At 42.1% G+C, this 25,834-nt stretch overlaps 2 protein-coding genes across 6 annotated transcripts; both read left to right on the top strand.

Annotated features, from left to right (window-relative positions):
- Positions 1–20,244, top strand: LOC123070930 (ubiquitin C-terminal hydrolase 13). 5 transcript variants are annotated; one of them, XM_044494342.1, is made up of 32 exons: positions 1–224; positions 452–533; positions 1,504–1,639; positions 1,722–1,879; positions 3,563–3,828; positions 3,936–4,148; positions 4,224–4,332; positions 4,427–4,542; positions 5,550–5,648; positions 6,708–6,817; positions 7,483–7,557; positions 10,000–10,078; positions 10,167–10,313; positions 10,391–10,471; positions 10,548–10,667; positions 11,867–11,989; positions 13,828–13,899; positions 14,043–14,128; positions 14,222–14,330; positions 14,420–14,488; positions 14,564–14,665; positions 16,218–16,273; positions 16,367–16,550; positions 16,632–16,733; positions 16,811–16,882; positions 16,974–17,039; positions 17,598–17,663; positions 17,875–17,949; positions 18,981–19,097; positions 19,499–19,573; positions 19,653–19,730; positions 19,813–20,244. In XM_044494342.1, exons 1-32 carry the CDS (start codon positions 195–197, stop codon positions 19,852–19,854), a joined length of 3,315 nt encoding a protein of 1,104 aa, XP_044350277.1. In that variant the 5' UTR covers positions 1–194; the 3' UTR covers positions 19,855–20,244. The 5 variants fall into 5 exon arrangements, with proteins under 5 accessions (XP_044350277.1, XP_044350279.1, XP_044350278.1 ...); XM_044494344.1 differs by having other exon boundaries at positions 28–224; positions 13,828–13,890; XM_044494343.1 differs by having other exon boundaries at positions 28–224; positions 19,656–19,730.
- A 3,103-nt stretch (positions 20,245–23,347) lies between these two features.
- Positions 23,348–25,627, top strand: LOC123065734 (uncharacterized). The gene is made up of 4 exons (XM_044488960.1): positions 23,348–24,123; positions 24,210–24,283; positions 25,093–25,226; positions 25,368–25,627. The coding sequence occupies exons 1-2, from the start codon at positions 23,693–23,695 to the stop codon at positions 24,226–24,228; spliced, it is 450 nt and encodes a 149-aa protein (XP_044344895.1). The 5' UTR covers positions 23,348–23,692; the 3' UTR covers positions 24,229–24,283; positions 25,093–25,226; positions 25,368–25,627.
- The last annotated feature ends 207 nt before the right edge of the window (positions 25,628–25,834 follow it).

The raw sequence follows: 25,834 nt of genomic DNA, 5'->3' as shown, positions 1-25,834 counted from the left end.
GCAAAGAGCACGCGCCCTCGCATCCCTTTTTTTACCCCCTTCCCCCCTTCGTCTTCGTCTCCTCCCCGCTTTGTCCCCCCCGCCCGCCTCTCCCCTAAACCCTAGCACGCGAGCCCCGAATCCCCACACTCTCCGCGGCGATCGCCGACGCAACCCAACCCCGCGGCCGCCCGTAGCGGCCGCCGCCGCCGCACATGACCATGGTGACTCCTCGCGCCCCCGAGGTAAAAGCCCCGAGCGACCTCGCCATTCTCGCCACGCCGCCCGGAGTCCGCTCGCTTCGGCTCGGAGTGCGCCGCTGTTTCCTCTAGGGTTTCTGCGATTAGGGGGTTGTTTCGACCTGATTCGATTTGGCGTGGTTTTGTGGGCGGTCTTTAGTGGTGGCGATTTGTTCGGTTCTAGTATTGTTTAGCTCCCCGTGCTGAACTGTTCGGCTGCCTGTTGTCTGCAGCCGCCGCCGCAGGACCAGGACGAGGAGATGCTTGTGCCACAACAGGAAGTGGAGGTCTTCGAGGGGCCGCAGCCGATGGAAGGTGAGGGTTTTCGGTGCCCCCTGTTTGGTTAATTTCGACTGAAAGTTTGATCTGCTATGCATTATCTGTGGCTTCATGGTAAAATGTGTTATCTTTTCTGCGTGCTACCATTCCGTCCTTTCCCATTGTCTGTTTGAATATTAAATGATTTATGGGCACTCCTTTCAGTCTTAGCTTGATGCCCACTTTTTCTTGGTTTGTACTAATATTAGTTTAAGGGTGATTTTACTGCAGGTTATATAGGTCTACCTATGTTTGGTCCATGTACCGCTATCGGTGACATGTTCGTTTCGAAGTTGAATTGCCTGTCTGTTACACCCTACAATATCTGTATTACCAGATGAGTTGATATAACCTACATGTTGCATCAATGAACGTTCGAGAAAACAAGAAAATGTTGCATCACAAAATCAAAGGAAACTGATTGAGCATCCAGGTTATAACCAAAGAAAAATGTTGCATCAATGAACATGATTTTGATTTTGATTGATGTGTACATCGTCCTCAATCGTAGCATGCCAGTGCTTTATGGGAGGGCATCGCCACATTTTATGCATTCATTCTGTATGGCTTTAATAGTTTTTGTAGTGCTGGTGTCTGATGTGAAGGCAAAAAGCACTAATGTTAAAAGATGAATCCTGAACTTACATTCCGAAACATGTTCGATTTTGTGGTATCCCTTACGGCTGTACATGTTTTTCCTTTTTCGGTGGGTGACTAGGTGGTAGATGGCTACTGTTATTAGGTCATGGCGGTGATGGCTTTTCTGTTGTAAGTGCATGTTGATTAGCTAAAATATGCTAAACCTTAGTTGGATGCGTAGCCAATTCCACAAAGGCAACTTTTAACATTATTATTGGTGCGTGCTATGTTTTGCTAAATAGTAACACAACTGTCAACGGTGGAGAACAAAAAAGTCAGGTTAGGTGTTAATTTCTTCTTCTCTTGTTTACTCTTATTTGGTCTGCAGAATCCATGCCAGCTGTTGACAATGAAAGTTTGCCTGATGCATCAACTTCCAGATTTACATGGAAGATCGAAAGTATATCCAAGCACAGTGGTAGAAAAACCCACTCTGATATTTTTATGGTTGGGGGTTACAGCTGGTCAGTAAACACAGCCTCTTATTGCTATCTTGTACATCCATTACTTCTGTGGCTTACTTCTTTTCCTATTACCTCTTTGCAGGCGAGTGTTGATTTTCCCCACAGGAAACAATGTAAATCACCTTTCGATGTATCTGGATGTTGCTGATGCCAAGTCTTTACCTATTGGCTGGAGTAGGAGTGCCCAATTTAGCCTTGCTGTGATCAACCAATTAGACAGCAAGCACTCAGTAAGAAAAGGTACCTCCTGTTGTTTCTCAACTGACCTTATTGCGTACCTACGTATCTTGGAAGTATTAACTTTAGTTTGATTTCGCTAGCAACACAACTGGTATCTGAATTTTTACTACCTCAAATGTTTGTTCATATAGCTATTGTGAAGTAGATATTGCGTACTCCGTCTTTTCAGAAATGTAGTCCTCTGTGGGAATCCTGGCGTCAACGTTTAGAACTTTGACCAAATTATGTGTGCAAGTATGTAAGTTGACCACGAAAATAATGTCATTGAATTTGTTGCAAAGTCTTACATATTGTAGTGTGACACTGTTTTTTGCTGGCATAGTACGATAAAAAATTGCATTGGAGACTGAAAAGTAATAAGCAACTTAGATTTGTCGACAGAGGGAGTATTTATTAAGCTACATGTTCACTTGCCCTTACTTTTTATTGTTGAACAGTATCTATTTGTTCTATGGCATTTTTCACTATTTTTAGCTTGACGCCTTTGAAGTAAAAGCATGACATATTGCCTTGACAATCGACTCATTTCATGCAGTCTATATGTGCCTGTTATGTACTAGGGTCAAAGTTCAGAAAAAGCACTAGGCGTTAATATGCGTTTGGCCACCTACTTGTGCTTTTCTAGCTTAGGCGCGATTAGGTGTTTTCTACACAATTGTACGGAGAGGGCTACAAGCAGGCAAGCAGCAGACCAACAAAATCAATAGCTAGCAGACCAAGTGGCCAACACAGGCAGCAACTACCAACTAGCAGACCAACAGCACACATTAGTAGCATTACAAGTGCACAGATAGGAGCAGCAGCTTGCTGGAGCACACGACAGTAGCAACAGGCGAGCATCGACAGTACCAGAGGAACTAGCATCAGCAACTCGCGAGCAACTCCACTCCACCAGTCCATCTTGCACCAGCAATGAGAGAAACAGAGAGGGAGAGAGGCAGAGAGCTCACAAGGAGGTGGCAGGAGCTCACAAGAAGTCTTTGACCTGCCCCTGCTTGCAGTTTCGCGCCAAATCAGCACGCATCACGCCTTTCCGAGCGCGTAGGGCCTAGGCGAGGTGTTAGGCCAGCGCCCGTGTGTAGGCGCGCATAAGCGCACAATTAAGCGCGCTTTTTTGAACTTTGACTAGGGTTAGGTAGAGGCCCCTGCCTTTGGTGGCAAGATATATAAAGTTATAAACTATTCTAATTCTTGCTTGATTAATTCCTCATAGAGGGTCCTATTTATACAAATGCCCTAATCTAATTAACAAATTGTATATCGTCTCTCTTGTTGGTGTAAGACCCAGTCTAAAAGATACATTCTGATTTGAAAGATAAACTTCCTAACTAAGTGCTTGGTGCTGGGTGGGCCATGTACTATGTGAAACTTCCTAACTGAGATCACGGGGATCCTCTCTGTATCTTGGTGCTGGGTGGGCCATGTACTATATGTTCACAACACTTGCATAATTCTTATTCCACAGCAAAGTGCGCCATACTTTTTAAATTTTCCCCAACCTTAAAAGGAGAATCTCCTGCTGTTTAAAGTTTGCACTGATATTTTTTCTTCACAATTTTCTCTCAGTTGAAAAACATTTTCTTTTGCTCAACTTTTTAGATTTGAAATGAACTCACATGTTTAGGATATAGTAACTGACACATTATGCTAGTCATTATTTGATGATTTTCCTTCCCCCTGCAGAAGTAACACATACATTTAATTCTCGAGAAAGTGATTGGGGTTTTACATCCTTTATGCCTTTAATTGATCTATATGATCCTAGTAAAGGTTATATTGTGAACGATCAATGCATCATTGAAGCTGAGGTTGCTGTGCGTAAAATTGTGGATTACTGGAACTACGACTCAAAAAAGGAGACTGGTTATGTTGGTCTCAAGAATCAAGGTGCCACTTGTTACATGAATTCGCTGCTCCAGACACTCTACCATATTCCCTACTTTAGGAAGGTAAGTTGTACTTCTGATTTTTGTTTCCTTTGAAAGTCAAGGCTGTATTTCTAGTTTTTTTTGTCGACAATCCATCTGTGGTTCTGATACAAAGAATGATACTGTAGGCTGTGTACCATATGCCTACTGTCGATACACCTTCAGGGAGCATTCCTTTAGCTTTGCAAAGTCTTTTCTACAGACTTCAGCATGGTGACAATAGTATTTCCACAAAAGAGCTGACTAAATCTTTTGGATGGGATTCCTATGAGTCGTTTATGCAGCATGATGTCCAAGAGTTAAATCGGGTTCTATGTGAAAAGCTGGAAGATAAAATGAAGGTTAGGCATTTGCATGCTGATTTTTATATTGAGCAATAACACCAGTCATTGATGTGCAACTATTCCTTTGTCCAGGGAACTATTGTGGAAGGAACAATACAAAAATTATTTGAAGGTCACCATATGAATTATATTGAGTGCATTGGTGTTGACTACAAATCTACTAGAAAAGAGTCATTCTATGGTAAGTAATAAGTAACAAGGTTAAATCTGGACCTTATTTCTCTAGTGCTCTCTTTGTGGCCATAAGTTCATGCCATATTTATCAAAATTTCCAGATCTTGCACTTGATGTCAAGGGCTGCTCGGATGTTTATGCATCTTTTGATAAGTATGTAGCTGTAGAGATGTTGGATGGTGATAATAAGTATCAGTCTGAAAAATACGGCCTGCAGGTTAGTTTGACTTGGCATTTGCTATCCAGAATCTAGAAGACTGTTTAATAAGTTTTTTCTTTTTACTAAATATCAAGGAGCCATGACAATTTGGATGAAGTTGTCACAAAATCACAGTTCTTTGGATGTTCTCTTAACCACAACTCCTAGGGCAAATGGTCAGAAACCATCCAAATACCGCATTTAAATGCAGTTGATAGGGTTCCTGACCTGTGAGGCCCACATGTCAGTTCTGATAGGGCAAAAAAACTCAGCAGGAGATGCCATGTCACGCATGCTGAAGTTTACATGTCTGAACCTGGAACGTCCTGGCCACATCATGGGATAGCGAAATGCCCTAATCAGATTCGGGCATGCCCATATCCGCTAGTGACAAAGGCACCTCCCGATGAGTTTTTGCCCTGTCAGATCTGACCAGTGGGTCCCATAGGTCAGAAATGTCATCAACTGTGTTGAAATGCTGGATTTTGACAAGCTGTGATTGTTTGCCCCAAAAGTTGTTGTTAAATGAAGAAAATGGCAGAAGTTGTGGTTCTCTGAAACTTTCATCTTGTTGTTTTTGTATAAATTAAAATCTCTTTGTGCAGTTCAATGGATTTTTTGAAGTAGAACTATAATATTCCTTTATCGTGCTAGGAAATTCCTGAGATTCATATTGCCCAACAGCTTGGCAAAACCCATCTCAGATTGTCTCAATCTGAATAGTAATAAGTAAACAAACGCATGATTGCCTGTTCAGGTCCTCCTTAATGCTGTTGTACATGGTTAAATCTTGATTTTGACCGGCGGACCTGTATTCTTTTATTTCTCCTTGGCTGATGATTGGGGCATAAGAGATTGTATATGCATATTTAAGTTCAATATATGGCTGTACTTACTGCTTGATTCTCCAGTATTATTAGGGAAATGCGCTTTGATAATGTTCGTTTTACAGGAAATTGTTTTTACATTATACTTCATGATTGTTTGAGATATTTTAATTTAATACATTTCTTCCCTTTTTTCAGGATGCCAAAAAAGGGATGCTTTTTATTGATTTCCCTCCAGTTCTGCAACTTCAACTGAAGCGGTTTGAATATGATCATGCACGGGATATAATGGTTAAGGTGTGGATTCATTTCTTATGCATTCTCACCATCTTTCTAGGTTTTCTCTGACTTCATTTTCAGTGTGGTGGTTAGTATCACACAAAAAAGGGCACAATAAGTCTCTACGTAGGCTCTGCACTTAGTAATGTACTATGTTCAATATTCTTTCAAAAAAATCAGGGGGAGGGTAACAAGAAATACATTATTCGGTTGTTAGTCTGGTCTATGTGAATTGATCTTTTTTGTAATTTATCCCTCTGGTGGAATTTTTTTATCTGTTACTCATACCATCTAGATCATTTTTGTTTGTGGAATATGGTGAGCTATAACGCTTAACTGCTTGCCCGAGCATTTTGTTTAGTTGCAGTTTAGGTAAGTTTTAAAACACTTATTTATTGTCAATGTTGGAATGGATACCAAGTCAAGTTGCATATAAGCTATTGACATGCCCATTCCCCACAATTGTTTGTTTCACTCATTTCAGTAATACACCAACTGAACATGCAAAAGGTATTAGTTATGTGTGTGTATTTTACTTTTAATATTTCCCTTCTGTATTCATACTATCAAGAGGTCCCCACTTGGCCTGGTGCAGTGGTGAAGTACTCCCCACTTGTGCCAATAGGTTCGACGCGGCCTCTCTGCATGCTTGCCCCATATTCCTTCCCCAGACCCCACCTGGTGGGAGCTTCTAGCACTGGGTCTGTCCTTAGTGTTATTCAAGCATTTGGAAGGTTAGGTACCACATCGTTAGAATCTAAAGCATCAATCAGAGTCAACAAAAGATATTCTGCCATCGGCAAATTGTTTCGATCACCTATTAGTCTACATATCTACTAATGTGCTTGCCGTAGAGATAGTTTTTGATATCTCGAACAATTTAAGGTGGGTAATTCTTATATTCAGTTCAGTATTAGTGATCAATAGTCTGCCGGTGATTTGAATGTTCTTTGATTAGTATTTGAAAAACCAGGGTTGCTGAAGGCTGGGTGTGTTTATTTTTTGCCAAGTACTTTCTCATGCATATGTTATTGGTTTTGTTTTAACGTTTACATTAAGTCTATTCTGACAATGTAGATAAACGACCGTTATGAGTTCCCACTTCAGTTGGATCTTGACAGAGATGACGGGAAATATCTCTCTCCAGAAGCTGATAGGAGTGTGCGCAACCTCTATACTCTTCACAGGTAATAGTTTAGTAGGTTTTTTGTGCATTTCTGTTATGCCATATTTAGTGTCGTATAGGTGGTTAATTATTTAACAGTTAATATTTACGTGCTGCAAATGTTAATTTTGCCCAGTTAATTTCTTAGCAATTACATTGTTCACACACTATGCATGTGTTGTTACTTCATTATTCATCCCTGTCTGTTTGTACTACCTCCTTTCTGGTTTAAAAGGCCCACACGTGTACCTAGATTGATAATTTGATCAACGTAACCCGAGTCTTATCACAAAAATTATACTGAAACTTCAAATGTTATATTTTCTAATGTTTTAACTTTTATGACATAAAATTTGTATTATATTGGTTGAATTGCTGCTCTAGGGATATGTGGGCCTTTTAAACCGGAAAGGATGTAGTAGCAGTGAATGAACTAACGTGGTGCAAATACAGTCTATTTATTTTAGAATATTATTAGCACACACTGCCATTGTCCTCCATTTTATCTTAGTTTGCTGTCTTGAGGGCATAAACTTTTCATGATGCATATTGGATTGCACTTTTCCAGTGACAACCTTTTGGATTATTATGTATATAAATATTGCAATTTCAGCCTGTACTAGTGTACTGGGACATGATCTGAAGTTTGTCTTGTTGACTTTGAACCTATGTCTTCCTTGAATGCAGTGTGCTAGTTCACAGTGGTGGAGTTAGTGGTGGACACTACTATGCCTTCATCCGCCCTACCCTTTCTAATCAATGGTATGGTTTGATTGTAAATAGTAGATGCTTTCTTATGGGCAGACTTATTGGATATGGTTATTTGGTACTCAATTAATTGTTTGATTTAATCCTCATGTGAGAAAATGATTTGAGTGAAAACATTATGATCAAAATTGTGTACCTAGTATGTGCTTTTGATCTTCTTTGGGGGGCTGTATGCTAATCTATTACCTACTAATAAAGGGAGGTAATATTCTTGGTCTGTCATAAAGTTTTGCAAAAAAAAACCTGACCTTAGTATTCAATCCGCAATCCGCACGCGGCCCATTGAGAGCAGCGGAAAAAATATTGCCATGATTGAGGTTTGAACGCACGACCTACACAGTCGTAGCGAGGGCCACAGCCAACTCACCTAGCTTCTTCTGCTAGAAAATGTGATCCGTTACCCAATAAAATAGTCCCACCTTGCTCTTTTGCTTAAAATCTCACCGGTTTATATACGCATGCAAGTTGTCGTAAAATCAACCAGCTGCCCCAAGAATTAACAAACGAAGGTTGAGGTGTTGGCCCTACATATCCTGGGGAAAGGAAGAAATTAGAACTCTACAAATAAGTTGGTGAGCGGTTGCATGTGACAAATAAGAAAGGGAGTTAAGCCAAGCATGCTCCTGGGAACAGGAGCGGCTAATTAAGTCAAGTATGCGGCATGGCCAATCAAAGAGGCACATGCATTAAGAAGCAACACCTAACAGTACAAAGGAAGGAACGTAACTGCTACCCCTTGACCCAATAAATTCGAAATAAGGGATTATGTTGTTCCGCTCTCAAATTGATGGTTAAAGAAAGTGCACAAAAATTAATCCTTCCGGAGTCGGACTCCAACTGTTTCTATTAATCAAATTTTGCAAGAGAAAAGCTAAAGGGTTAATTGAGCAGTTTTTGTTCATTTGCAACTTTTCTAGACCTTAGCATACGACTTTGCTGTCGTTAGTTGACCGTTCGGATGTTGTCGTGCCATATTGGTAGACGTTTATATGGACACACTATGTGCTAGTAGCTTTAAAAGTTGATATGGGCCTTAGTTCATCTTTGGAAATTAGTTGCGAGGACGTTGGTTCTTGTCCTTCTGTGTAGGGGCCATTTCCAGGCTGTGGGTGACAATTACATCAGCGAAGTTTGATAGTTATAAAATGAGAGATGGAGAATCACTCCATCTTATAAAAGGAGTTCCCACCTTGGATTACGAGTCAGGACTAGTCAAGACTAGTCTATAGACTAGGCTATGAGTCTCAACTCCAGGGCTGACTTCACTTCAGTGTCAACTAGTCTATGAGTTGCAACTTCAGTGTCGACTAGTGTCAATTAGTCACGCTTAGTCTATGAGTCTCAACCTCGGAACGACTCGTCTTGTAAACCTTCCCACTAATATAGACTACCTGTAGTAACTACCATGGAAGCCTTATAGATAAATGTTTTGATATTAGCTTAATGATCAACCTCTTTAGTTCTAACTGCTCCCGTGGTTGCTTGATGTTGCTCCACCATCACCCTGTGTTGTACTGATGTAGTCACAAGCTCATTGTTGCCTGGAACCACACTGGCCATTGGACTTGTGGCAACAAGGCTCCGTAGTGCTGATTTCTATGAGAAAAAGCATTGTTCTTCTTCCTTTTCATCAAGATATAAACCTTCTCCCACATTATTTATCCTAAAAAGAACTTAATGTTTGCTATGGTCTTAAAGTCGTTGCTGTAATTTGAACTACTTTTGATCAATTGTTATGTGTCTTTAAGGCGTTGCCTCACACCACACCTTACGCCCTTGAAAGGTGAAAATGGGTGGGCTGACTCGCATTGCCTTACCAGCGCCACGCTGTTGGCTTTTGTAGGTTTACTCAATTTGTTTGGAAGAATTGAAATAGAGTATTAAAAAAATATGGACCTTCAAATCGCCTTGACTTGCCACCTGCAACATCATGGTGTTAGCTTTTGCGTTTTGCATTTGTAAGGCAAACGGATTTGATTTGTGTACTACTAACACTGACCTTTGTCTGTTGCATGCCACCACAATCCTTCTGTTGTATCATCTGTCGCAGTGCATTTCTAATTAATATGTAAATAGCCACATACCTACTAAAACTGACCTTTGTCTTATCATCTGTCACATTGCATTTGTAGTTAATAATATCTAAATAGTCACATAGTCACCCTCTTTTATATATTCTTAGCAGTAGTCACTATGTATTGCCATCACTGAATGCTATTTGATAAGGACCATGTTTGCTGACATTTTTGGATACCCAGAACCTCAGAATGGGGAACTTTGGATTAGTTAACTTACTGCAAAGATGTGCTTGTTGGCTGATTGCTTTGTTGCTATAAACCCTCTTTCCCTATAGTCTCTTTATATGTTTCAGCACTACATTGGACAATCACAAGTGGACTGTGTGCAATTCATTGACTTTACAAATTTGCAATATAGGTACAAGTTCGATGATGAACGAGTGACAAAAGAAGACCTGAAACGGGCGTTGGAGGAGCAGTATGGTGGCGAGGAAGAGGTAATATCCATTCGGAAATATTGAAACGTTTCATGTTGGCCATTGCTAAATTTTCTTACTGCAAATGCTGTTTGTTTCTTGGTTACAGCTCCCCCATACTAATCCTGGACTGAATATGAACCCACTTAAATTTACTAAGTATTCAAATGCTTACATGCTGGTGTACATACGTGAAAGTGACAAAGAGAAAATTGTTTGTGATTTGGAAGAGACAGACATCAATGAAGACCTTAAGGTAGTATTCTCATTATTTTTCGTTTTTGCCTTTTGATATCATAGAGTTCATTTCAACATCGTGTAAATTCTTCTCAGACTAGGCTAAGAAAGGAAGACGAAGACAAGGAGAACAAGAAAAAAGAGAAAGCTGAGGCTCACATGTTCACCACATTTAAGGTTTGTCTTTATATCGTTATCTGACTGGGATTGTCATTCTGATTGCTGTTCTCACTTGATTCTTCATTTGACCCAGGTGGCCAGAGATCATGATTTGGCAGCACAAATTGGACGAGACATGTTTTTTGATCTTGTGGATTATGAAAAAATTCATCCTATCCGTGTACTTAAAGACATGCCATTCAACCAGGTTAAGGTAATTATTCTCACTGAATAGCCATGTTGCTCTGGATATGAAGATATTTTGTAAATTAAAAATGCGTGCTCTTTGCATATGATAGTGTTGCTATAGTCATGGCTCCCAACTGCAGAATTTCTGATGCCCTTTTAAGTTGTACTCGCGTGCTGTTTTTCTTCCTTTTGTTTCAAGCATTTGTAATAGTTAGACTGGTGTCATTGAATATAATTATTCACTTTTGGCATTATAGGAATGGTACAGTAATTGCTGCTACTTTGCTGACTGGGTACCTAAAACAGTTTTTTCCTTTCCTTCCTTCTGTTTCAAGCATTTGTAATAGTTAGACTGGCGTCATTGAATATAATTCTTCACTTTTGGCATTATAGGAATGGTACAGTAATTTTTGCTGCTACTTTGTTGATTGGGTAACTAAAACAGTTATTTATTTGATTTGGTTAACTAAATAAAATTTGTATCCACTGCTTGTTACCAACTTACCATAGTAAATGCTTTCGATGAATGTGTGTGCAGTGAGTTTACTAAAATGAAAATTTGTGTGTGCATACATAGGTCGCATATTACTCCCTCCGGACCGGTTTACAAGTCTCCCCTTTATTTTGAGCTTAACTTTGACCATCGATTTAGAAAAAGTATAATTTATTTGCCACAAAAAAGTATATAGTTGATAACTTTTTTTTTTGAATGTGAATCCTGTGGTATCGTTTTTCTAGTGTTTCTTCTTCTCTGTATGTATGTGTACAGTTGAAATTTGTGCTTCCGTTTACTGTTTTGTGTGTGGGATTGGAATAAAGCTGTAATATATTAAACACTGCTTATTGTGCAAGTCTCCCCTTATTTTGAGCTTAACTTTGACCATCGATTTAGAAAAAGTATAATTTATTTGCCACAAAGAGTATATAGTTGGAAACTTTTTTTTTGAATGTGAATCCCGTGGTATCGTTTTCCTAGTGTTTCTTCTTCTCTGTATGTATGTGTATAATTGAAATTTCCGTTTACTGTTTTGTGGGTGGGATTGGAATAAAGCTGTAATATATTAAACAGCTTATTGGGAATTGAATAAAATGGTTTAGTTGACTTTGGTTGCAACAATCATATTGTTGGGCATCCACTTTTTAACCATTCTTAGTTTTTCTTGTTTGCATTTAACTACAATGCCAAAGGATGTGTGTTTTGGTTTAATGAATATTACTTGACAGGAGGAGTTCTCGAAAGAATTTGGTATCCCCGTTCACTCCCAGAGATTTTGGTGGTGGTCTAAGCGGCAGAACCATACTTACAGGCCCACTCGGCCATTAACACAACAGGAGGAATCATATACTGTAAGTGAATATTGACATATATTAATTGTTTGCTTAAACTTTGCTTGACAGTGGTTGTATTTGGTTCCTGCACTTTTGGTAACATGACGTTGAAATCTATCTGTCATTGTGAGTTTTTTTAATGTACTGGGATTTGTTTAATACATAAGGAAAAATTCTCATTGGTTTGTGACTAGGGACTGGTCTTTGGTACTTCGTTTAGGTGACTGCTGTTAGATTTTTCTGCATGAAATATACTCCAGGTGACTGATGTTGGATTTTTCTGCACAAAGTATGCTCCGGGGTTCAGTTCAGTGTCATGTAGTAACGCATCGGTATACTTGTACAAGTATGGCAATACAACATTTCTCAAATGTATAAAAGAATAATAATACTCCCTCCGATCCATATTAATTGTCGCTGATAATCAGGATCGGAGGGAGTAACTATTTTATGCTTCACAACTTGTCCAAATTATAAAAGATGGACATCTCGTTTTCTCCTGTTGTCGTGTCTTTTCCTTCTATTCTTCCGAATATCTTACCTCAGACACTTAGACCAAATGATCTTCTTCACGCACATTCCTTTTGGTTTCTCATTGGTTCCGGTGCAATAAAGCATGTAGGCAGCAGGCGAGGAGGGGACAACATGCAACTTCTAGTCCCTCTGATCTATTATTTAAAAAATTGGCTGCAGAATCTCCTCCATCTCTCTTATCAATTTCACAGTGCCAACTGGGTAACCATACCAATATACAGTCGCGTTGGGGTGTAGCCTTTTGTCTTTTCCTGTAAATAAAAATGTTATTCCTGCACTCCGAGGTACGTGCTGGAGCTGCACTGGTACGAGTTATCCTATGTGTTCCTTGCTACTGCTATACAGCTTGACAAAATTACCAGCACATCAGAGGTGCCATGTAATTGTCCTTGTTAGCTTTGTACCATTATCTCCATTGTTCAAGGAAGCGTTTTTAAGCGACGCTTAAGCGCTGAGCAATGGCAAAACGCTTCTGTACCATTATCTCCGAATTACTTCTGTAGTTCTGCTTGGCTGCTTGCGCAATAATGGCAATATGCCATTATACCTCATTACTTTATTAGGGTCTGTTTGGGAAGCATTTACTTCAGATTCTGGGCACATGATCTCTATTAGACTGTCTATTTGAACTGAACTGCATTTTAGTTGTTATTTTGCTTGCTGTGTGAACCTGATGTATACTCCCCCCGTCCCAAATTACTTGTCTTAGAATTGTTTACATACATCCATATCTAAGACAATTCTAAGACAAGTAATTTGGGACGGACGTAATATTTGGTATGGTGTGAACTGCATTTTAGATGATATATTTCAATACGTATGTGCTATGCTTCCCATTTTCCTGTGCATATTATTCAAAAACAGTCAAATTCTGGCCAATTTTAAAAAATGATTAAGCTGTGCTCAAGCGCTCATTGCTCTAAGCTGTGGCCTTCAGCTTTGCTTATGCTTTTCGTTTTTTTGAACATTAATCATCTCACCCCCAGTCAACAGTATTAGCTAAGTGCAAAGTTGAAATGATTAAGTGAGCCCAAGTAAATCTCTGAGTTTAGGTACAGACACTTAGACATGAGCTTTTCAAACAATTTACATGTGGCCACCACATTAAATGTTTGTCTCCTAGTTGTGTGTCTCTTGAGTTCCCATTTATTCCTATGAAGCCATGTGTTTCCTGCCTTGGTCTGCCTAATTGGTGATCGAGCGCTGCGGTGCTAATTTTGCTGCCTGACTGGCGCCTTCATGGACATTGGCATCCATTTATTATATGCATCACTATTAGTTTTCTTGATTCACACTCTTAATAATTTGATTACCTTTTTCAGGTTGGACAGCTTAAAGATGCAGCAATTCGAATGAACAGTTCTGAATTGAGGTTGTACTTGGAGGTTGTACAGGTTAATATTATGAACAGCTTTTTATACTCAGTTTAGCTTTTTTATATAGTTCATGTACCCAACTGCAGTGTGCCATCTGTAGCTAATGTGCATTGGTCTTGTTTACTGGTGTGCCATCTAATATTTGCTTGTAACACTTGCAGGAGAATCATTTGACTCTTGCTTCGAGGACAAATGATGATATTTTGCTTTTCTTCAAGCTCTATGACCCTGAAAAAGAAGAACTAAGGTTGCTTCTTTCTTCAGCTTGACATTTTATTATTATGTAATCGTCTGGCAACACTGAATGTGTCTAATATTATCCCCTGCGATTATGAAACAGATATGTTGGGAATCTTCTCTTGAAAGCATCAAGTACGCCATCTGATATAGTGCCAAAATTGAATGAGATAGCAGGATTTCAGCCTGATGAAGACATTGAGTTGTACGAGGTTTGTTTTGACGTCATTCGAATTGGGGTTGATTTTTTCTTTAAAAAAAGTTTTGGCAGCACAATGACATTTTACTTATACCTCTGTAGGAAATAAAATTTGAGCCAAATATTATGTGTGAACCAGTTGACTGTGATGTTTCCTTCAGTTTAAACCAGGTTTGTGCCATTAAAGTTATGCTTAATATTTATTATTGTCTGTATTACTTATGGCATGTTTTTTGCTGCTTTCAGATTGCAGATGGAGACATATTGTGCTACCAAAAACGTTGTTCTCTGGACCAACACCGACATCCCAATGTATCTTCTTTCTTTGAATATGTCCATAATAGACAGGTAAATTTGTACCTGGCTCTTGGACCCCTTTTTTCCCCTTGCAATACCTTGCCGTGTTTTAATATTTCCGTTTTGGCCACGTGCCTTTATCAATCATTAAAGCCTCTGTATCTGTTTGAGCACCTAATCTGTTACATGTTACGGCCTCTGTATCTGTTTGAGCACCTAATCTGCTAGCAATGATTGGTCCATGATTTGTCCTAACTATTTTTCTATGGTTGGTTAGATTGTTGGCATGATTGAGTTGCCAAAAAATGATTGTTAACATGGTGTTTTTGTTTGCGTAAAACTGCTTGAAGGCCGAAGTATGTGTTGCTTCATGGAGCTAGTGTTTCAATTGTAGCATTATGCTATGTCTTAATCTATGTGTGAAAGAAGTTACCGACCATGCCCTGTGCAAAGTGATGTTTTCTTGGGTTGGCATGCATGCATTTGTTTGGGTTTGACTGCTAATTTAATATATTTTACCTGCTTGTCAAACGAAAGTAGAGCATTATGCTTCCAATTGCATGCTGGTTCTCAGGAGTAAAACCAGATTGTAAAATCACTCTCAATTATGAATGCTAGATATATCATTTGATGAAAGTACATAAACTCTATTGACTTAAGCCTACTGCTGAGCTCAAATTTGGTGATATGTTGTCGAAGTAGAGTGCTTAATTCATAATAGGAGAATATTTTGTATATGCCATAATTTCATGAAAGCCGTATGATCCGATATGGGTTATAGTTTGAGGTTAATCTTGATTTGAAATTGTCTGTTTGTGTTAATACATTTCTGATGTCCTGACAGAAACCGTCAGTACACCAATGTTTGACTCTACATCAGTTTAGCTTGTTAATATTTGATGCCATGTTGAATTTGAGCTCTTTTGCTATTATAAATTTTAATGCATATGTTTTTTTTATAAAAGATCATTAGCATGATAGCTTTTTTTGTGCAGTACCTATATTAGGTAGGAAGTAGACATTGTTCCCCACATTGCAAAACAGATGGTGCTTTTCTGTGCAGGGTGATACTGTAGAATAAGTTGTCACAAAATATATGACATTTTGTTTTATCAAGCTAGTCTTTCAAACTTCTCCCTTCATTAATATTAATCATATTATTTATTATGATTCGTAGTAGAGCAGACGAGATGAAAATTAAGTTTTTAATCTAGTTGTTCAGGGAAGATATGTGATTCGTAATTCTGTGTGGAAATTTGTGTGCCACTTTTAGTTGTGTGCCAGAAGGGGAGCCTTGGCGCAGTGGTAGAAGAGGTTGCCTTGTGACCATGAGGTCACTGATTCAAGTCCTTGAAACAGCCACTTACAGAAATGTAGGGAAAGGCTGTGTACAATAGATCCAAAGTGGCCGGACCCTGGGCAAGCGGGAGCTACATGCACCGGGCTGCCCTTTTAGTTGTGTGCTAGTCTGGTGTTTGATGTTCCTTCAATAGTCATCGTCATATATACGCGAGGCAGTTTTACTTTTTTTCAAAAGCTTATTATTACAGTTGTTGTCTAACGGTTATTTTTACTGAAGTTTTTTGATTGCTGCTATCTATAGGTTGTGCACTTCAGATTGCTTGAAAAGCCAAAACAAGATGACTTCTCTCTAGAACTGTATGTGTCAGGAATCTCTGAACCTTCATAACACATTGACCGTTTTCTTTCATAAATAAGCACTGATAACTGCTTTTACTTTCATACTTGTAGATCAAAACGTTCCACATATGATGATGTTGTTGAGAAAGTTGCACAACATCTTGGTATGGATGATCCTTCAAAACTCCGCCTTACTCAGCACATCCCTCATTTACAGCAACCGAAACATCAATACATCAAGTATAGAAGTATTGATCATCTTTCGGACATGTTACTTTTACGTAACCCCAATCAGGTCAGGCACTTTTTTTTTTCATGTTTTCCTATTTATTTACTACATTGCATGGGATTACTTGAGCTTCCTTTTTTCTTGCAGATGTCTGACATTTTATATTATGAAATACTGGACATTCCTTTGCCAGAACTTCAAGGTCTGATAACATTGAGAGTTGCTTTTCACCAAGCTACACCTAATGAGGTAGTTTGCACCAAATTTTGTGCTTGCAGCCGCTTTTATGTGTCTAAACATGTCCTGCAATAACCTTTGTTTATCAGGTGCTGTTTCACATTATACGATTGCCAAAGGGTAGCACTTATTCTGATTTGATCGACGACTTAAAATCAAGGGTGAATTTACTGTAAATACTGTTAGTTGCTTGAAAGGGTTTTAATGTTCTGCCAAAGTGATCTTAAATTTTTCTATTTTTCCTTTTCTTAGGTTCAGCTATCTCGAAGTGATGCTGAGCTTAGGCTATTTCAGGTCAACAATAACAAGATATGGAAGGTACTTGTTATCTCTGTTGCGCCATGGAAGTTATCATTCCTCCAGACTAGATTTTTATAATGTATGGTCATATTCAGTTGTTTATTTACTATTGAAATGTTGGTTCGGAAACAGTAGAGTTGTATTATCACGAAAGTCAACTTGTACCATGATGCATGTCTTCAGTTTAGTAGGTTGCAATGGCTGAAATATGGTACACCCTTATAGACGAATGCGCTGACTGTGACAGTATGTTGGTAGGAATTAGGAAGGCAGTGCACTAGTCCTTGCCTGGGTGGTCCTACACCATGATGGGGCTACAAACCCCACTTCTTTTGCAGTCCGTGCAATAAAAAAAATTAAATATAAATTGTAACCATGGATATCCATCTGTAAAAAATGTGGTTTTGGCTATCTGCAAGGAAAGTACAAATCTTGTCATGGTTTGTGATTTCATTTTACTTCTTTAAAGTTCCGTCTCTCTTTTATGAATCCAGTCTCATTAAGATGATGCACATACTTCACAAATAATCAGGTTGACCTTTGTATGCATTATCAGTCATTTGCCTTATTTTTCAGGTGTACCAGCCTACTGAGAAAATAGATGCAGTTCATGATCCAAATGTACCTCTTCATGTTGAGGAGGTATGCACCATAAACACAAATACTGTTTACAGTCTCCTAGAAGCTGTAAAGGCTTAACCTCAGGCCATTTACTCCTATTACAGATCCATTGTTTTGTTGCTTTGGTTTGATTACGGAGTGACATGGTCCATGTTCATCTCATTTATTATAAGTTCTTCATGTAATTACCTGGTGTCTTTTCTCTCCAGTTTCCTAATTTTTTTATTGTCAGATTCCTGAAGTAGAGAAAAGTGCCGGTCCGCGAGACCGTTTGGTTCATGTCGTCCACTTCTTCAAAGATAACCAGGTATTATCGTTTTTATGCATCTATATGTAGTCCTAAACCGTTGATGTTTCATGTATGGATATGGATTCCCTATATAGTTTTGAATCCTCAGGATGCTTCAAGCTCCCGTTGAAGCTAGTGTAGAGAACATAGTGATCTCTAAAAGTACTGGTAATTAGTAGTTGCCATGATTGAGGAGATGTGCTCTGACTGATTTACTTGAGCAAACCTATGCTGAAAAAGTTTATGTACTGAGGAGCAACATTATCATGGCTGCTCTGCAATTGTCACTCGCTCAGGCATGTTAATGTGCTAGCTTCAACTTGCATGCCTTTGCCTCTTCAGAGCTTTGGGCTTAGAAAAATCTGTTAAAAGTCATCGTCTTGTATATGCCTAAGAAACTGGTTGGCTCTGTGCAGTATTGTTATGTCATACAGATTTAAAATTTTGATGTAAAAAATATCAGTGTGTTAGATTCAACTTATTCAGAATAGGCTTGGTCTGTCCAAATAGCTAGCTTTGGGCTTGTACGAATAATCCATCAAAACTTGTCTTGTGTAGGCACAAAAAGTTGTTGGGCTGTTGTTGTGTCATACAGGGTTTATAACTCATTTCGTTTGATATTTGAATTTTTTGCTGAGTTTCGTCGATTTGAAATTAAACAGCTGGATATCATAGTTTGGAGTGTTGTGCAGTCTTAACACATGAATACCGAAACAGTCACATCAGCTTGACCGTCCTAGTGGTGTGTACCTGTCATCCCTTTGTGCGGATGTTGTGGAACTTCCGTTTCATTGCACACCAATAAATTGTTTTATTTCCATGTGCTTGCAAATTTGCGGCTGGGTTCCACTAGAGCATGACCCTAACAGGTTCTCAAAGCAAAAACAAGAAACAATGACAGCTCAAACATCTATTTGCCCTTATCATAGCATTTCTGGCCTTTTCTATTGTTTGGTATCTTGGTCTTCTACTCTTTTTGCACACTGTCAGAGAGAAACAATAATACTTTGTATGTTATTGTTGCTGAATCAGTTACTTCATCTTTGCAGCACATTCAATACTATGGAGTGCCATTCTTCTTCCTTATTCGTGAGGGCGAGGCTTTGTCAGATATCAAAGTGCGCATTCAGAAGAAATTTGAGGTTCCAGACGAGCAGTTTATTAAGGTGCGGTTTTGACCTTCTATTTTTTGTATAATGTAATTTTCTGCAAAAAAATCTATCCTTTTCACTGCTATTATAAACAGTCCCTGGGCATAGCTAATGTACTGACTGCCATTTACTAGGTCTATTTCTTTATTCTGTCGAATATATCATCTGAAAATCAGTGTTGAAATAGGCTTTGTCATTATAGGTGTGCGATCTACTCCCTCCGTCCCAAAATATAAGATCATTTTTGACATTATCAGTGTAAAAATGATCTTATATTTTGGGACAGAGGGAGTAAATTGTAAAAATAGGTATATCTTGGTTCAGTTAGAGGAATATTGGATGCGCTTTTGTTAGTGTTTTCCAGTTTATGTTGCATCTTGTTGGCTAGTATCTGATTTTATGTTGTTTTGTCTCAGTGGAAATTTGCTTATGTTGCCTACAATCGCCCGGATTACCTCCAAGATTCAGATATTGTGTTGAGCCGATTCCAGGTGGAGTAGATTTTGTTTTTTGGATGTTTGACAGAAAATATGCCTTTATTCAAACTTTTCTTGCTGGTATTTCTTTCAGCAGAAAAACATTTATGGACCATGGGAACAATCCCTAGGACTGGAGCACTCAGACATGCCCACCAAAAGGGCCAATCAGGTATTTAACTATAAAGACTGCCAACACATAACAGATATGTTAGTTTCTTTATTATTCTCAAAGTAGGTCTAAACAACTGCAGAATCGCCATTCTTTTGAAAAGCCGGTGAAGATCTACAACTAAAGATGGCGATATTTTCAGTTCTGACCTGACGGTTTCTCTAAACGAATGGGCAAGAACACCAATGTTATTTACGCACACCCTGCAGATGAAGTGGCGGCAAAATCCATGACCATGATGTGCTTTTGACCCGGTAGTTATACAGATGTAGAACCGGCTGTTGAGAGGGTGCTGTGCTGAGTTATTATTTGTTTGGAGGGGACGTTGCATACAGCGGATGTATTGTAGCTTGTCGAAAGGAAAGTAACACTTGGTTTGTTGTACAGGGATTTATAGAACTTTTTTGCTTAGATCAATTTCACTTTGTAAGCTGTATATTTTGCAGTGAATTTCTGCATCTCGGTTGATTCTGTGGTCGTTGCCTTAGCTATAAAATATTCTGTGCGACTCGTCCGAATCTTCTTTAAACCCAAGGTTTAATCTTTTCATTGCTTTGTTGCCAGATCTGAGCTATTGCTTATATTATTAAAGTGCATGCAGCCAAAAACAAAATAAACCCTCTTTGCTTACCGCCATCCATCCCACGTGGTGGTGGTTTGAGCTCCTATTGGTTCCGTTGCCGCGCTTCGTTGCCTTTGCATGAAAGAGTGCCGGCTGTCACTGCATGAGATGGCGACACATGAGAATGTTGAGCTGCCCCTTTTGTTGTGTGGCGTGTTTTGTTTGTGCGTGTCTGTTTGGGTCCTGGTGGATAGAAAAGTCAGCCGCGTTCAATTTTGTGTTTGGGTCTTGGTGGATAGAAAAGTCAGCCGCGTTCAATTTTGAGCCTGATTTGCGTTTGCGCGGACATGAAATGGACATGCGTCAACTACTTCCCTTGGCTTGCAGTCGGTGGCAAATCACACACCATTTTCCTCCACTTCTCCAGAAACCTGCCCGCCTGTGTGCACTCTTGGCCGCCGCCCTTATGCCGCCGCCATCCTTGCCTCCCTCGCCTCGTCCGGCATCACCTTCGCCCTCTTTGGCAAAGGCAAGCCCCGCACCCCCCGCAAGACCGCCGCGGCGCCCAAGAAAAGGAAACACCTGACGCCTGAGGAGCAGGCCGCGGAGTCGGTGAAGAGGAAGGGCCGGAGGCCACGCTGTGCAGCAGGAGGACACCAACGCCTGCGTTGCGGCGGCCACGAGGGAGGCCCTGATCTACCTAGGGTTAAACCTTGGCCGGGCTCGTCAACGCCGCTGTGGCCGCGACCAACACCGGCTCGTCCGCGTTTCCTCGAATGGTGCTGTCAGAGTCGCCCCGCGCGTCGGCGACGCACCCGATTCCCGGCTTTCATGTCTACCCGCAAGCCTCCCAACTCTCCGGGGAACGCTCGCCGGAGGTGAGCGTGGTGGCGCCTTACACGCCCGTGCCCATCGACCTCAACCCCACGCCGGTGGCTGGTGCCTCGTCATCTGGAGCGGCGAGGAAATGGGCGCGGGAGATACCAACTGACGTGCTCTCCGGCGCCCGCAACCTGTTCGACAGAATGCCGGTGGCCGGTGATGACGAGACGACCAACCGTTTCATGCAGAGCATCATTTTCGAGGGTGGTGCAGCAGCTGCTGGCGGTGCCGCCGCGGCTGGCTACGATCCGATGAGGCCCAAAGGCAAGACGGCCGAGGGTCGTTCACGCCGGCGACCGATGATCAAGCTGGCATGCACAACGCCTTCATGCAAGATCAAGTCGACCTAGACCTGGACGGCTTCCCTCTCGACCACGAGTTTCCGGAGGACTACGACCTCAAGGAAGAGGATGAATTGGACATCGACGGAGAGCCTTTGTTCGAGGATGAGCTCGCTAACCAAGCCGCCGGGGCAGAGCCGAAGCGCAGGAGTAAGCGGATGAAGGCATACACGGCGGCCGAGGACAAGCTTCTTTGTGAGTGTTGGAGGGACATTGGGCAAGACCCTGAGGTTGGCGCCGAACAAAAGGCATCAACCTTTTGGATTCATGTCCATCGTGAGTTCCATGAATGGAAGAAGTTTGTGCCGTACCAAATGCATAACACGCGCGAGTGGGTGTCCATTTCGAAGCGATGGAGGGTGATACAACAAGAGTGCAACAAGTTTTGTGCCACTTTTGAGAGCATCAAGGCACGTCCCGTGAGCGGCATCGGCATGCAAGACATGGTATGCATGTGCCCCTCTTTGTTTTCATTCCATTTATGCTTGCATGTCCATTTGCATATCCATTTGTCAATATGCTTGCATGCTATTACTTTGTAGGCATTCCAAGATTTGGAGACATTCAAGGTCCAACATGTAAGGCAAGTCCTTCAACCTCTCCCATTGTTGGAGAGTCATCAACGGGGAGGAGAATTTCAAGGCGCAATATGCCGCCCTCATGGTGTGTGTGTGTGGGGGGGGGGGGAAGAAAGCTGTGGAGGAGGTTGGGGAGGAAGAATGCCACGATCTCGGGGGAAGACCAACTCCAAGAAGGAGGACAAGCGGGATGCGGCGTCGATCGCCTTGAACGCAACCGTGGAGGGCATGATGACCAAGAAGGACTCAAGGGAGGAGTAGCGCCGACAAGACAAGGAAGAACAAATGAACGCCTTCATGGAGATCCAAAGGAGGAGGATTGACATGGAGGCGGAGAAGCAAGCCAAGATGCTAGAGATCAAGACCGCCAATGCCAAGACCAAGGCGAAAGAAGTGGCTCTTGCTAGCATGATGATGGGGTGGAGATCATGAAGGTGGACCTCAACACCGTGTCACCGAGGAAGAGGCCGTGGTTCGAGAAGATGCAGGCTGACATACTCAAGTCCGACGACGAGTGATCTACGGCAGCAATTGCCATCCTTTTTTGTATGCCGGGCAAGTGTGCTGGCATGACCACGGCCTAGATGGCGTGGTTGAATTTCCCGCCCTTTTTTGTGAGCTGGCATGTGTGTCAGCATGAACTGTGTGGTGTTTTTTAGAGCTGGCATTGTATGCCGGCCGTTGGCATGGTGCCGGCATGAACTCGTCGTAGGCATGGCGGGCCTTTTCAAATTTGTGCGAGAACGTGAAATGGGTCGCGGGTGTTGGACGCATTGCCGACCCAAATCATAAACAAGGCGGACGCTGAGCGAGCGGCCGGTCAAAAAGGCAAAAAGCAGACAAAATTGCCATCCGTTTGGGTCGGCGCGTTGGAATTGCTCTCAGCACATCCAGAAATAAGAATAGAAGCTCTCCTTCCGGCTCCTCAGCGATTTGGGCTTCCTGGCCGTTGGATCGGGTGGCTTGATCGGATTTGGACCGTTGGATCGACCCCTGGAACGACCTCGTCCGTCGGATCAAAAAAAGTTACTGCTGGAATGAATAGTTACTCCCTGACCGTGCCATCGCGCGTAAATAGCCTGCCCCGCCGGGGGCATTTTTGTAATTTCACTCGCTCGGGGTATAAAAGGGCCGGCTCCCGTGGAGACAGCCCTAGACGGCTCCCCCCCTGCCGCGCGCCTCCTCTCCCCCCTCTCTTGTTCCCCTCCGTCCCGCGCACCTCCTCTCCTCACGCCTCGCCGCCGCCTCCTCTCCCCTCCCGCGCCTGCCTCCCTGCCCTGCCCCTCTCCTCCCGCCTCGCCGCCACCTCCTCTCCCCTCCCGCGCCCGCCTTCCTGCCCTGCCACCGGCGCCGCCGCCGCCGCTCTCCCGGGTAGGCCCGTGGCTGGATGAGACGAGGGAGGGAGCCTATCTCGCCTCTTCGTCCTCCCATTCGCCACACCCATCTTCCCCACACTCGCCGCCGCCACCACCCTTCGTCCCTCGTGCTCCGCCTCCTCCCCTCCCGTCCCCTCCCGTCGCTTCGTCCCTGGTGCTCCGCCTCCTCCCATCCCCTCCCGTTGCCCGAATCACCCTGAGGAATGACGGGGCAAGAATAGAGATGGCGACGGCGGCCGGATCCGAAGATGGCGGGGCAGCGACCACTCCCGTGAGGCCCGACGGCGAGCAGCTCCTCCTACTGAGCGCCGAGGGGGTGGGGAGAAGCACTGTACCCTCCTCCCCCGACGACCCGGCCCCCAAACCACTCCACTACGGCGTCCCGACCCGCGCCTCGACGCCCTTCTCGGCGCCTACACCTGGTTCTCCGTCCAACTCCATGGCTGGCAGCAAGGGGCTGCCCGACGTGGTGCTCGGTGAGGTCGAGGACGCCGCGTACTGCCTTCCACCTCGCGTCTACCCCGCCACCACCCACTGGCAAGAGGCCCCAGCCACTCCTCTTGATCTCCACCACGTTGCCGTCACCGGGAGGAGGTGCTCATTGCCTTCGGGAACCACCACGGCCAACGGATCTATTGCTGCGTTCGTCAATCTGTACGTGATTGTTTTGAACTGTCTCAGTTCTGGTTAACTGCAGCTCATCCATGGTTGTACCCAATTATCCCTTTTCTCCCTTGCAGGTTGGTCCGCTGTCTATAGGTGCTTGTTGTTCTGCCCAGTTCGTCGTGTTCGGTCTTCGGCTACCTCTTTGCAGGTTGACCCTTTCTCTCCCTCTCATCTTTGCTTTTCAGGCCTAGGCTTGCATTTTTTGCGGTCATGTATTTACCTTCAATTCCTGTATGAAGCTGCTGTTAGATTGTGTTTGGACAATGGATGTATGTGCTTTTTGTCCTCTTATTCGTAGAAGCCTAGCACCTAAATTATTGTTCCCTGCTTGTATTATTGTGCTTGCTTGGCATTCGGAAATGGGGATTTTTGTCACTTCTCTAGATCCTGGTAGGACCTATGCTTTCTTGTACCTTTCCGCTGTGTCCTAGAAGTAGCCTAATGATTTGGTTGTTGGAAGTGATCGCATGTGTCGCGCTGGTGGGGCTACCAAACTAACCAATATCGTTCTAGATATGATTTATAGAAAATGTTCATTGGCCTGTAGCTGAAGTAGTATGCTGTCAGGAAGATATTCACTTGCCTTAAGCACCTAATGTTACTGAAAGCTATATATATTCACAGCTATATATATTGTCATCACCTAGCTATACATAGGTGCTGAAAGCTATATATATTGCTATCTACAGACTATGTATCATAAATTTTTGTTTTACATAGATTTTTCGTTTCCTGATGTTAGGTCAGATGGTTCAATTGATATTTCAGTTTTAGGAGCAATTTCTCTCAGCTTCTTCCAAGTTGAATTTGTCTAAAAAGCGAGTGCCATGTTTCTCAGATGGCCACTAGAAAATGTTTTCTCTGCAATCCCAATTGTTGTTGGTTTTATTCTTCCTGATTCTTTCAGAATTTATTCTTAAGGTAGTTAATTGTTTTCTTTTGCTATGTTTTGGTCAGGACGGCCTGCCACCTCTCTTACTGTCTAGGTCACCGCGACGCTCAGTGGTGCCAAGCTCTAGTTGGGGATGGTAGTCCGTGGGCAAGGCAGGGCATCAATGCCGTCGACCCCTCCGCCCCACGCCACGTGAGAGGTATTTGGATCCTTACCTCACGAGGATGTGGTGTCCTTTAACTTGTGGTTGCCTCTGAGACGCTAAGAGATGATGCAGCTAATTAAACTAATCAAGGCACCAAAATTTTGACCATAGATCATCTCTGTTTCTAAATTACAGAGTACCTCGCCTGGATCCGGAGGTGAAGTTACAGTGAACTCATGTAGTCAAGGTACGAACCCTACCCCTCTCCCTCCCGACGGAGCTCTCCTCACGCCTTTTGTGTTTCCCTTGCTCGGACATCGCTTGATTTTTGGAGCATCAAGGAACTTGTGTGATTCTTGGCAGAGACCTAAGTCTGTAAGGAATATCAGTGATGATGATTTCTCTTGCCTTATGTAAATATATTCAGTTAGTTCATCTGAGACCATTACAATTTGCAAATTACAATTTGCAAATTGTGGGAGTGAAATTGACGGCTTCAATCTTTAATTAGTTTGCATTTCCCCTTAATTAAATCTTAGATACATTGCTTTGGATCTACCATGTTTACTTTGATTATATGAGATGCGTCTTTGCTGTTTTTTTATCTATTCCCAGGTAAAAAATGTGACAATACATGAAAGTGCATCTTGATTCTAGAATAG

This window comes from Triticum aestivum, chromosome 3B (assembly GCF_018294505.1).
Source record: "Triticum aestivum cultivar Chinese Spring chromosome 3B, IWGSC CS RefSeq v2.1, whole genome shotgun sequence".
NCBI lineage: Eukaryota > Viridiplantae > Streptophyta > Magnoliopsida > Poales > Poaceae > Triticum > Triticum aestivum.
This window is presented reverse-complemented; position numbering and strand designations above follow the sequence as displayed.